Source organism: Dendrobates tinctorius, unplaced genomic scaffold, assembly GCF_039654945.1.
Source record: "Dendrobates tinctorius isolate UK_male_01 unplaced genomic scaffold, ASM3965494v1 ptg000084l, whole genome shotgun sequence".
In the NCBI taxonomy this organism is placed as follows: domain Eukaryota; kingdom Metazoa; phylum Chordata; class Amphibia; order Anura; family Dendrobatidae; genus Dendrobates; species Dendrobates tinctorius.
The window spans coordinates 28483262-28496772 of NW_027361752.1; the positions used below are offsets into that span (position 1 = coordinate 28483262).

The 13511-nt window shown below is 39.7% G+C and overlaps 1 protein-coding gene across 7 annotated transcripts in view; it reads left to right on the forward strand.

Annotated features, from left to right (window-relative positions):
• NCAM2 (neural cell adhesion molecule 2) overlaps positions 1 to 12276 on the forward strand; it is a 588464-nt gene extending 576188 nt beyond the window's left edge. For 6 of the 7 annotated variants that reach the window (XR_012233936.1, XM_073584499.1, XM_073584500.1 and 3 more), the window contains one exon: positions 11841 to 12276. Coding sequence is in view for 5 of the 7 variants with exons in the window: in XM_073584499.1 (XP_073440600.1) it covers positions 11841 to 11952 (112 nt within the window). In the remaining 2 variants the exon portion in view is untranslated. The remainder of the gene's footprint in view (positions 1 to 11840) is intronic. The other variant, XM_073584501.1, reaches the window with a different exon arrangement.
• Positions 12277 to 13511: the final 1235 nt, after the last annotated feature.

Here is a 13511-nt window from a genome sequence, read left to right on the forward strand (position 1 = left end):
TCACTGTAGACACCGATGACACTGTTGGGTTTCCTGCTAGAATACGCCTAGCACGAAACCCAACAGTGCCGTCAAGGACAACAGTCACTGCGGCACAATGTAGCAATACAATACTCAAAGCAGTCACTGTAGACCCCGATGAAACTGTTGGGTTTCCTGCTAGAATACGCCTAGCACGAAACCCAACAGTGCCGTCAAGGACAACAGTCACTGCGGCACAATCTAGCAATACAATACTCAAAGCAGTCACTGTAGACACCGATGACACTGTTGGGTTTCCTGCTAGAATACGCCTAGCACGAAACCCAACAGTGCCGTCAAGGACAACAGTCACTGCGGCACAATGTAGCAATACAATACTCAAAGCAGTCACTGTAGACACCGATGACACTGTTGGGTTTCCTGCTAGAATACGCCTAGCACGAAACCCAACAGTGCCGTCAAGGACAACAGTCACTGCGGCACAATGTAGCAATACAATACTCAAAGTAGTCACTGTAGACCCCGATGAAACTGTTGTGTTTCCTGCTAGAATACGCCTAGCACGAAACCCAACAGTGCCGTCAAGGACAACAGTCACTGCGGCACAATCTAGCAATACAATACTCAAAGCAGTCACTGTAGACACCGATGACACTGTTGGGTTTCCTGCTAGAATACGCCTAGCACGAAACCCAACAGTGCCGTCAAGGACAACAGTCACTGCGGCACAATGTAGCAATACAATACTCAAAGCAGTCACTGTAGACACCGATGACACTGTTGGGTTTCCTGCTAGAATACGCCTAGCACGAAACCCAACAGTGCCGTCAAGGACAACAGTCACTGCGGCACAATACAGAGCAGGGAAATACTCACTAAACGCCTTTTTGGAGGATGCTGTGGCGCTGTCCCAGCCATCCATCAACGCTGCGGCCACCTCATTCCATAGCCGCCGGGTCACCACATTGTCCTTGTACAGCCGGTCACGGCTGTCCCACAACGGCGAACGCTCCTGGACCAGGCTGATGAGCTGCTCATTATCCAGGTAGACGTCTTCATCCCGTTGTGGAACCTAGACAAAACACATTCATTAGAATAATCAAATTTAAATTGAATAAAAAGTTACAAAAAAAGAAACAAAAAAATGAGTAAAAATAGAAGATAAAAAATAAAGAACATTACAAATCATTTGATACTTACATTCCGTATCACCACCGGGACTTGGCTTCGCTGCTCCTGCTCTTCGCCCTCACTAGTGCCGTCCGCAGATGATGATGACGATGTCTTAAGAAAGTTGAAAAAAACGTAAGAGATTTGGAGAAGCAGCAGATATACTTACCAGATGCACAAAAATAATCACCTCACGGTCTGCTTGCGCCAATTCCTGCCGCGATGGGGAATACTCTGATTCTGAAGACATACTGCATGTAAAAATAATAAAAATCATTAGTACATACATAATTTAAAAGGACAGGCATATAATGTAATATACTCACATTCTTCGCTGATATAATGGGTTCTTGGTTGACTGTCTGCTCTTCAATCTCTCAGTGTAGTAGTGGCAGAGTTTTGGCAGGCACCTCCTTTATATAGACTTTTTTTTTTTGACTTTAGAAGATTCTAACTAGGATAAAAAGTGGACACCACCCAAAAAACGCAGCGCTAAAAAATCGCATACCTGCGCATGCCAGTGCGCACGTATGCGCATCCATAGGCTATAATGGCCATTTTTAGCGCAAAACGTGCGCATACGTGCGCATGCGCTTTTTTCCAGGGCCAAAAAATGCAACATGCAGCGTCTGGAAAATACCAACGCACACCCCAAAAAAACGCAGCGCATGAAAATCGCATACATGCGCTTACAAGCGCGCATGTATGCGCACCCATGTTAAATATAGGGGAAAAATCGCATGCGCACGTATGCGTTTTTTTCCAGCGCTAAAAAACGCAAATGTGAAACCAGCCTAACACATTAGCCGGATGATGGGACTACTACTGTCCCATCATTGGCTAATGTGTCAATCACTGTCATGGTAGCAGGCATCGCCCGATGGGACTTGTAGTCCCATCGGACGATGCTTGCACAGACCCCCGGACATCAGCACAGCCCCCCGGCAGGCCGGCACAGCCCCCCGGCAGGCCGGTACAGACCCCCACAGGGTGCACAGACCACCGGCAGGCCGGCACAGCCCCCCGGCAGGCCGGTACAGACCCCGGGCAGTCCACACAGCCCCCCGGCAGGCCGGCACAGCCCCCCGGCAGGCCGGCAGAGACCCCCGGAAGGCCCGAAATGACGGCGCATCATGATGCGCACACACCGCGCATCATGATGACGTCAGGCCGTCAATCAACTGAACTTCCGATTCCGATGCCGAATTCCGATATTGAAAAAATATCGGAAGTCGGTATCGGAATTCCGATACAGCAAGTATCGGCCGATACCCGATACTTGCGGTATCGGAATGCTCAACACTACACAGGATCCGTTTTCAGACGGATCCTGAAAATGAAGAAATTTAAAGGAATCGCTGGCCGGGGAGAGAGAGAGAGAGAGAGAGAGAGAGAGAAAGAGAGAGAGAGAGAATTTTTTTTTTGTCCGGCACCCAGAAAGAATTTCGGGTTAAATGGGTGTCTGGAGGATCCGCCAGAGAAAAAAGCGTTACAAGCTCCATTTTGAAATCTTTGAGGATGGTGGCGGACAGCAACTTTTGGCGGATCCTCACAAAAAACGGATGCAACGGACAGCAATCCGTCACAATCCGCCATTAATGCAAGTCAATGGGAAAAAAACGGATCCTCAAAAAAAAATTGAGGATCCGTTTTTTTTCAAAACCTGGCGGATTGTGACTAATTGTAAAAAACGGAAGTGTGAAAGAGGCCTTAGGTGCTAGCATGAAGCAGATGTTGTGACAGACAATTAGGAAGCGTCATGGAGGTGAAGCAAGGGCTGATATTAATATGTAATTGGTGGAACATTCAGTCATGTAATAGTTAAATACCTTGTATATTGTTATAAAAAAATTGCTGGAAATTTTCACCAAAGAACTGACAGCACAGTTGTAAAGATGTTTTTTGATATCTCAATTCAATCAAGATGTTTTACCAAAAATAAGACAGGGACTTATATGATTTCTTGCTCAGAAAGGGCTTATATTCAGGGTATGTCTTGTTTTTTTCCCATGAGCAACAATCCACATTCATTCTTAAACACAAAACATAAACATTTATTCAATATATGTATATGTAAATATATTCAAATATATATACAAACTTCACATGCGCTACATACCAGCCTCTCTCCTATTCTAGACTCCAGTAGCTAAAGGATCTTTGATGACAACATGGTCACATGACTGTGATGTCACCAAAGGTCCTTAAGTAGTCTTTACCTCAGAATAGAAATGCTGTTGGGCCCAAAGAGAGTGGGGTGCTGAGAAATTGCCCAAAGATCCTTAGGCAGTTTTAACTTCTGAATAGAAAAACTGGAACCCTTAAGAGAGTTGTGGCCATGGGCAATTGACCAGTTTGCCCATCCCCCAAACACCTGTCCTGAATGTAAATAGGGCTTATTTTCAAATAGGACATATTGCAAATAATCCTGGAAAATCATGATAGAGATTATTTTTGGAGTGGGTCTTATTTTTGAGGAAACATGTTAGAATGTGATGTGGGTAAGATGCAATATGAGACAAAGTTGGAGCATGGCAACACGGGTCATGTGTGGTGTCCTCCAACATAGAATTGTTATCCATATAGTCACTTCCCCAGTTTATATATGTGCGTATATATATATATACAGTATATATACTTCCTTCTCAGCCCCCACTGGGAGTGGTCTTTGTTGTCCTTTCTAATTCTTGGGTCCTCTACCAGAGGACTGGGAGTTTGAGGGTTCTGCACAGGATCTTAGTTGTTCCCAGCATTGCGCTTTTCTGGAAAGAGAGTTCAGATGTTGCTCCTGGGATCTGTTGTAGCCATTCTTCCAATTTAGGGGTCATTGGTCCAAGTGCTCCTATCACCACTGAAATCACTGTTGCCTTTACCTTTCACATCTTCTCCAGTTCTCCTTTGAGGCCCTGGTATTTCTCCAGCTTCTCATATTCCTTCTTTGTGATATTGCTATCACTTGGCACTGCCACATCTATTATCATTGCTGTCTTCTGATCCTTGTCTACTATGACAATGTCAGGTTGATTAGCCAACACCTGCTTATCTGTCTGGATTTTGAAGTCTCACAGAATTTTAGCCCTTTCATTTTCCACCACTTTTTCTGGGGTCTCCCACCTGGACTTAGGGGGGCTTAGCCCATATGCTGCACAGATGTTTCTGTATACAATTCCCGCTACTCGGTTGCGGCATTCGGTATACGCTGTTCCTGCTTGCATTCTGCATCCTGCCACTATGTGTTGGACTGTTTCTGATGTTTCTTTGCATAGTCTGCACCTTGGGTCTTGTCTTGAGTGGTAGACTTCTGCTTCTATTGTTCTGGTACTTAGTGCTTGCTCTTGTGCCGCTATGATTAGTAACTCTGTGCTGTCTCAGACTCCAGCTTTCTCCAACCAGTGGAAGGATTTCTCCATGTCAACTACTTCCATTATCTGTCGGTGGTACATCCCATGCAGTGGCTTGTCCTGCCATGGCGGGCGCTTCATGTTCCTGTTCTTCCTTCCAAAACTGTTGTTGTTGCTGCCTTAGGCTTTCTTTCAGCATCTAATCTTCTGCTTTTTTTATAAACTATATATATATATATATATATATATATATATATATATACATACATACATACATACATACATACATACATACATATATGCAGCTCTGGCAAAAGTTTTCAGTTTGTCAGATTTTTCTCTTTATGGGTATATTTTTGAGTAAAATGTAAATTGTTCTCTTATTCTATAAACTACTAACAACATGTCTTCCAAATTCCAAGCACTGAATTTTGTATTTATTTTCAGAAAATGAGAGATGGTCAAAATAGGAAAAAAAAGTAGTGCTTGCAGATCTCAAATAATGCTAAGAAAACAAGTTCATAATCATTTAGAAACAGCAATACTAATGTTTTAACTCAGGAAGAGTTCGGAAATCAATATTTTGTGGAATAACAATGATTTTTAATCACAGCTTTCATGCGTCTTGGCATGCTTTCCACCAGTCTCTCACACTGCTTTTGGGTGACCTTATGCCACTCCTGGTACAAAAATGTAAGCAGTTCTTCTTTGTTTGATGGCTTGTGACTTTCCATCTTTCTCTTGATTACATTCCAGAGGTTTTCAGTGGGGTTCAGGCTGGCCATGACAGTGGTTTGATGTGGTGGTCCTTCATCCACACATTGATTGACCTAGTTGTGTGACATGGCGCATTGTCCTGCTGGAAAAACCAGTTCTCAGAGTTGAGGAGCATTGCCTGAGCAGAAGGAATCAACAGTTTTTCCAGGATAACCTTGCAGGTGGCTTGATTCATACGTTCTTCTCAAAGAATAACCTGCCCAATTCCAACCTTACTGAAGCATCCCCAGATCATCACCGATCCTCCACCAAGTTACACAGTGGGTGCAAGACACTGTGGCTTGCACGCCTCTCCAGGTCTCCATCTAACCATTAGATTACAAAGTGTTGGGCAAAGCTGAAATTTAAACTCATCAGAGAAGATTACCTTATTCCAGTCCTCTATGGTCCAATCCTTATGGTCTTTGGCAAACTTCAGCCTGGCTCTCCTTTGCTTCTAATTGATGAAAGGTTTTTTTCTAGCTATATATGACTTGAGCCCTGCCTCTAGGAGCCTGTTACTAACAGTTCTTGCTGTGCACTTCACCCCAGCTGCCATTTGCCATTCAATTTGTTGGTCAATTAATGTCATCCTTCAGTTTCTGATTGACATAAGAATAAGATGATGGTCATCCTTGTCAGTGGAGAGTCATTTTCGCCCTCTGCCCGTCTGTAGCTTTGTTGTCCACAATGTCTGCTGCTTGAACTTGTTGTAATGGACTGCTGTCTTAGATATTTTAAGGATGGAGGCAACATGACGCTCACTGTATCCCTCTGCTAGTAAATCCAGAATTGAGTCCTTCTTTTCCTCAAGACTTTTCTTTTCAACTCCTTTGGCATGGTTAATAGTTATTTTTTCATTCTGATTACTTTTGGGATATTACTAGCACTTGTTTTGCCATCCAGCTTGTCCTATTGCAAGAGGATTGTGAACACAAAACAGGGTTTTTTTTATATTTTCCTTCATTAAATAAGATTTGGTTCATGTGATCACCTAATCAGAAGCACATTAGGTAGATTGAGGTGTACTCTGGTTGGAATTCAGCTGGCACTGAAATTGAATGGCTGTCAAATATGTAGAGAAGCTGATTTTTTTAAAACTGTGCAGTGGTCTCTTATTTTTTGCCAGAGCTGTATATATTAGAAATGATCACATTAAAAATTCTTGAAATTTGCAGGTTCCCGCAAATTTGAATAATTTGTGATCTCTGAATCATCAAAAAAGTAAGCTCTCTATTTTCCATTTTCCACATAGCAAACCATCTTAAAGAAGGCATGAAAAGGAAAGGGAATGTAATAAAATAGCATATACCAATAGTCAGTATCCCATGGCTCCTGTGACTCCAACGTACGTTTTGCCTATTGGCTTTCTCAAGGAATGCTTTTTTTCAGATGTGTATGTTTACTATATTTATTTAATAGGCTATTTATATGGGATTTTTATTATGTATGATTGTGTTATGTAGTCAGTATACCCATTATTAATATCGTTGTGCTGTGGATTCTGTATTTTGTCTTTTGGTTTACCCCCCATCTCTTTTTATGTCTTTCATAATTTATTATCATAATTTAAAAAAAAAAATTTATTTTATGTATATTATGTTGATAGGGTTTATTCATTCATTTTGAGTAGGTGTAATAAGTTTTCACATGTTCAAATTGACCCCCAATATTATCACACTTAGTATTTCTTCTTACATCATTTTTGACTAAGGTTCAACAATTGAGATTAAAAAGATTGTCAAAAGTCAATGATACCTTTTTACAAAAATTTTTGATATAATAAAAAGCATCTATGGCAATAGTGTAAAATAATAAAAAAAATTTCCACAACTAAAATGGGGGAGCTAATAGCAGATTCCTATCAACTACCACTTTTGGCGCCAATCAGTAGTACTGCCAAACTCAGGCCACAATTGGCCTCATTTGACTCAAGTAAATGTATTAATGGGAAGAAAGCAGAAGGTTTTATGGAATATATAGCACACCACTCATCTCAGTCACAGCAGGATGATATTACCCCTGATAGCGACACCATCAGTTTGGATCGGTGTTCTGTATAGAATGGTGTGCCTGATCAGAAATTATTGAGAGAGAATTTTTGGAATGCTTTTAATAAATAAAATCTTAAAAATGCATTAGTGCTCTGTGATACTAATTGGGCTGGTGGTTACTAGTGAGTTACCATCCATTTATATGGTCGCTTTGACATTTTTAGGGTTGTGTTTGTGTTAAGGAGCTTGAAAAGAGTTGTGTACAGTTTTAGGAGAATTCAAGCAGTTACACAAGCCTTTTCAAAGTTTTGCAATATTGCAACTTGTGATAAATACATTTTCTGTAAATTGAATATTTTGAAAAAAAAAATAAAGAATTTGAATTTGAAAAGATTTGATCATCAGTAATAAATGTATACATATGCCATATACACTCATCATAGGCTAGTTTCACACTAGCGTTTATTCCATGCAGCGCACGGCGCCACTAAGCCCCGTCCCCTGCCAGCTCCCTTGCCCGCCCCATCCGGTCATCACCGCCTACTATCGCACATGGACGCATGCGATCTGCGCACCCTATCTCTAGCATAGGGTGTGCAGATCGTGTGCTGGCCGTGCGCTAGTAGGATTTTAGCATGCGCTGCGCACTTTTGAAGGTGCGCCCGTGTGTGCCGAATGCAGCATGTTGCATTTTGGCGCATTCGGCGCACCTTCAAAAGTGCGCAGCGCATGCTAAAATCCTACTAGCGCACGGCGAGCGCACGATCTGCGCACCCTAAGCTAAAGATAGAGTGCGCAGATCGCATGCGTCCATGTGCGATAGTAGGCGGCGATGACCGGATGGGGCGGGCAGGGAGCCGGCAGGGGGCGGGGCTTAGCTGCGCCATGCGCTGCATGGAATAAACGCTAGTGTGAAATTAGCCTTAGCTCAGTTTTTTAAAGCTTTTAGGAGCAAAATGCACATGAGTAATGTAGTCTGTCCATTTTGGCTGTTTTGTGAATAATTACAGTAGATACAGTTCATTTATGCCTCACAACTAGTATGGATAAATAGTATATCTGTATGTAATGGTGGCTGTGATTAATTGTTGCTTAATTTGGGGACTCATTAAAAATTCCATGTATAGTGTCTTGTAGTCTGTACCCGCTCACAGTTTTAATTTAGAAATATATTATGGGTACGTCGTTTCAAAATCTTTTACCTTTTTACAATTTTGTTTGTGTTCATACATTGCACTTATCTAATCCAATCTATATTTCACCTACAGAAAGATAGGTCTGTATAGGAGCTAAAGACAATATTGGAATATTTTTAAACTTAAAATTATATTTTAGAAAGCTGCATTTCTTTTATCTTTGATCTATAAAAATTGTCTATAAATATGGACACTTGAGATTAATGGATCGATCTGCAAAGGATCAACTTAGATTAAAATTTCCAAAAATTCACAGGTCCCTGCGAATTCTAACAATTTGCACTTTGTATTGCGAGGATAATTAACACATTTTTAAAAAAAGCACTGCGCCATTTCACTCACTGCTTAATACTCACACACTGCTGAATGCTCAGAAAGTGGGTTATTGACATCAGGCTTCTCCTGGTGGACTTCTAACATAATGCCCTGTAGTTATGAAAGTACATGGTCTAGCACATCCAATCAGGAAGGAGGAGCTATGATAGAGACTGTGGAAGATGAGGCCCAGTAAAGCTGCACCACTTTAGGTTTTCACATCATAGGGATAGTGATCAGAGCGCAAATATCATTCCACCTATGGGTAGAAAAAAGCTTTATCCGATTGTTGTGTACTTCTGCAATGCTGAAACATTCAAAGATTCAAGTGATATAACAATTTGTTCTTTGTTGTCCTTCCTTTTTACTTGGCAATTCCTGAGATGACTGGTGTGAGATGATCAGCTTTAAAAAAAATCAGGATTTTAACCTGTTGGGAGATGATTGTTTTGAATGTGTCTTTACTAGAAATGAATGAATCTTTTGGAATTTGACTTCACCAGATTTGGCAAATGTTTCACAAAAATTGATTTGCAATAATCTTGCAAATCACTCTGATTGCCCTGAAAAGATGTACAGTACATAGCACTCTGAGATTTCCTAGTCTTCTAGGACTGTATTCAAGCTCTTTGAGAGACTTTAATGCAAATTTGGTAATGTCAAAGTGACCTCATCATGAAAAAAGATGTTAATCCATAATCCCCCAGAGATAACAGCTGAATTGACTGCTTAGGCTTTTGTACAGGTAATGATAGTCCTTCCTGACTGGCAGTGCTATAGCATGTGATTTGCTAGCTGCAAGGCAGTAAGGGGAAGCCCATGTGGCTGCGCCTGATGTCATGTCAGCATCTGGAAAAAGGTGTCAAGAATATTTTTTGCAGATTGCTGCAAATTGAATTCATACTTATTTGATTATTTGATATTTGACTTTGTTAGAACCTGTGAATTATAAAAAAAAAGTTTAACATTAATTCATTTTGATACTGCATATGATAATCAATGAAAGGTCATATACATGATCTCAAGTATGTATATGACCTTTCATTGATTATCATATGAGTTGTAGCTTTGCAAGCATGTTGTGATAATGTATTGAATGTGTATTGGACAGATTAGGGTGGACACATCTGTTAATAGGGAGGACTAAAACAATTAAATAGAATAAAATAGAAACAATCTAATATTTTATTTACGTGATTAATTCAGAAATAAAATAAGTGGAAAGGAAGAATCTGTTCAATGTCAGACTTTATTCTGTCCGGGTTAGGAGGTGTTAATTACTTCTATCTCGCCTTGATAAAGATAGACAAAAATTAGTTTACACCATGATAATTCTATTTAAAGGACTATTTCGTCTAGGCATGTGCAAATATTTGCCTACACGGTTGCATATTTTGACCGTAGACTTTCATTAAAAATATTTAACTCGATGTCTGTTTGTATTGAATTGAAAAGTATATATGCCGATCCACAATATACCAAGATTATGCCATATTTGCAACTTTTTAAGAATTCATAAAAGAAAATGCTATGATCCTATTTAGAGATGGCCAAGTTTCTCAAAATTTCATTTAGATTTGCGAAATTCTGAAGATAAACCTGATTCACATCAAATAAACTCAATGAAAACTCAATTGGCTTCAAAGAAATTTCATTCGTCTGCAATGCATCCGATCCGATTCTACCTTCTATCTATCATTTTCCTTGTGTTATCCTTCTGGCCAGGACTTCCATTCACTAGACCCTACATTAGCAACACATGTGGCATAATCAATGTTATGATATGTATTGCGCCACATGTTGTCATGTTAGACACAATGCATATCACTGAAATTGAAGAAAAGAAGGTGGGTTTGTCCAGCTCGATCTAAACAGGTTACAATTAGCATTTTAATTCAAACATTTAAAATCCATAGAAGAGTGAGGAGCAGCTACTGATCATTGACACGTTTCCATAGCTATATGCTTTTTTAATGAGGATGAAAATTATTCATTCTTTTCATCAACATTAAATGAGTTTTCTGAGACTTTTGTATTGTTTTTCGAATGGAACTAAGATTTTTTTAGGCTGGAAGTTACTGATTCCTTGCCTGTTCTGCTTGGTGTCAGATTTGTCAGATTCTGCTGGCTCAGAACAGTCAAGGACTTCTCCTGCCAGTGATTCTGCTGTTTCCATTGATGCAACTTTGACAGAACAGTTTCTTCTCTGCTCAGTTGATGGAGCATCTCTGCTGATGTCATGTTGAATGATAGCCTTCCACCCGCTGCCTATCTACAAGTAGCCGGCTGTCATTCAGCTTGAAGTCAACAGTTACACTCCATTAACAGGGCAGACCAGAAGAGGAAGAGCTGCCTAGAAGAGGAAGAGCTGCCTTGCCAGCAGGATGGGTCTGCAAATGCTCTAATTTGTCAGAGATCAGTGCCAGGCAGAACAGGTAGGAAGTCAACAACTACCAGCCTGCATGTTTTTAGTCCCATAATAAACAGTACAAAAGTCCCTGATAACCTCTTTAAGAATGCATATAGCATTTGAAATGCATTGACATTGACAATCCCACAATTGAACTTAGCCTTGCAATGGCTTTTGCTCTAGGCTGTCCAAAATCTAAAGTTGGAAACACAGAAGAGCTGGTGATTTCCTTTTTCACCTTTAAATTACTGATATGCATTATAAGTCACATGATGACATAGAATATTTTGATTGGAAGACCTGGCTGGTCGGAAGATAGAAGGCAGAAAATAGAAGAGCGGATCAAAGGACTTGAGGCAACACAAAAAGTCTGAGAAGGGCTGAGGAGAGGTGAATATAAGATTCTTTTCAGCCCTTTTTTGCCCTCTGTAATCCATATGCCGGTTGGTCATCGTTTTGCTCCATTTACCCAAAGTGAATCACAAAAAAGTTAGATTTTCTTTTTTAATTCAAATTCATTTAGCCTCGAATAAATTTGCTCTTCACTATTCCTAGTCATATCAAGATGTGCAGAGTATAGTCAAACATATATCATATATTTGTATAAGTATATGCTATGATATAGTATTCCTTTTGTATTTGATTACTGATCCATGTTGTTTATCTTTTTCTGTAGGAAATTATTACTAAAGGAGGAAAATGGCAAAGAAGCTTTGAGCGCGGAAACAATTGAGATTAAAATATCGAATGACATCATCCAAACAAAAGAAACCGACAGTAAAGCATAGCATGATACAGCCCATTATCACTCAATGAGGGAGATTGGTGATGCACACCCAATGTCAGCACTCTGATGCAGGCAATTATTGGCTAATATTAGCTTTCGATTGTCAGTCCGTGTCCATACCTGAACAACTCACATCTATTGTACTTTAAGGTTTTGTTGATTAATTTAGTATGTTTGTCTGACTGATAACAGTATAATTGTACAAAGTTGAAAATGACTGCTAAATTCCTTTAATTTATTATAAAATAAAGTGTACTATTTATAAAATATTTCCTTTTTTCCTTGTTAAAAAGACGTCCTGTGGTTGGCAAATCCGCTATGCTAATATATAATGCATACTTTTTTTCTGATAAGCGGCTCATTTACATAAGGATTAGTACCAATGACCAGTGCAGTCTGTTCATTAGGTAGAACCCAAAATATATAATGTCATGGATAGTGCCTGCACCAGGCTTATCTATAGGGACTGGTAAACATGATTTTGAATAATGTAGCCCTAGATCATTCCGCTTAGAATTCTTGTAAAACTAAATACGTTTGGAGTGACTTATAGCCATTTTTATTTTTTTACAATTTAAGTTTACAAAATGTTAAAGTTTTATTTTTTATATGATCTATGTGAAATGTTAACACTGTAACAAGTGTAAAGTTGGGCATGAATATTTCTTTAAATCTTCAGCCAAGGTTTTCTGTTGAGAGATGTAAATAGATAAATCATCTTTGGTTACCCAGGGGAGATACTGGAGATCATCAATGTATGAATGTAATGTGTCATATGAGTCCAAGAAGGCCAAGTTGATGAGATATATCAATTGTTTAATATTTGAAAGAGAGAACAGTTTTTTCTTTTAAATGGCTCTCTCTATAGAGTGCATGTGACATTGTGGTATTATCTAAGCTGGAGAGAGATGCAAGAGCACAAAGAGAAAAAAGACAAAACAGATCCTTTTATGTCTTTTCAGACAACCGTTTAATAGAGAAAGTAAAATATTACATATTACTTTTAGTATAACTTACATTTAAAGGGATCTGAGATTGGAAGCAAAGTTTTCTGTTATTTATTTTTTTTCCAGAAGCAACAGCATTTTGCGCTGATTATTATTACAGCTCAACTCTGAGGCTATGGTCAGATGGCTGTAGATTCTCACATGTTAGAGAAACAGGTCAATTTTGATAATGACACTCCAATCAAACTCTGATCCGAGTGTGATCAGAATGTCAACTTAGTGTGATCCAATCTGATCTCGGATGAGAGAACCATAGCACAGGTGAGGATAAGATGGAAAATACAATTTCTCCATTCTGTGAGTTCAGATATCATGCGAGTGCAGTTCGGTGGTTTCCACAACATACAATTTGCCTCTATGACTGAAAGCCGTAGACTGCAGGTTGGAACAAAGTTGATTTCATCGTGGTAGCTGGGCTTTCATGGTGGCGGCCTTAGAATGCAATTAGTATGCAGATTAACCACATATTTGTAGGTCATTATCATCTGGAGACAATCCAGGTCCCTTTAAAAGTATTGGAATTGGATTTTGGAGTAACATCTGCTCTACAATC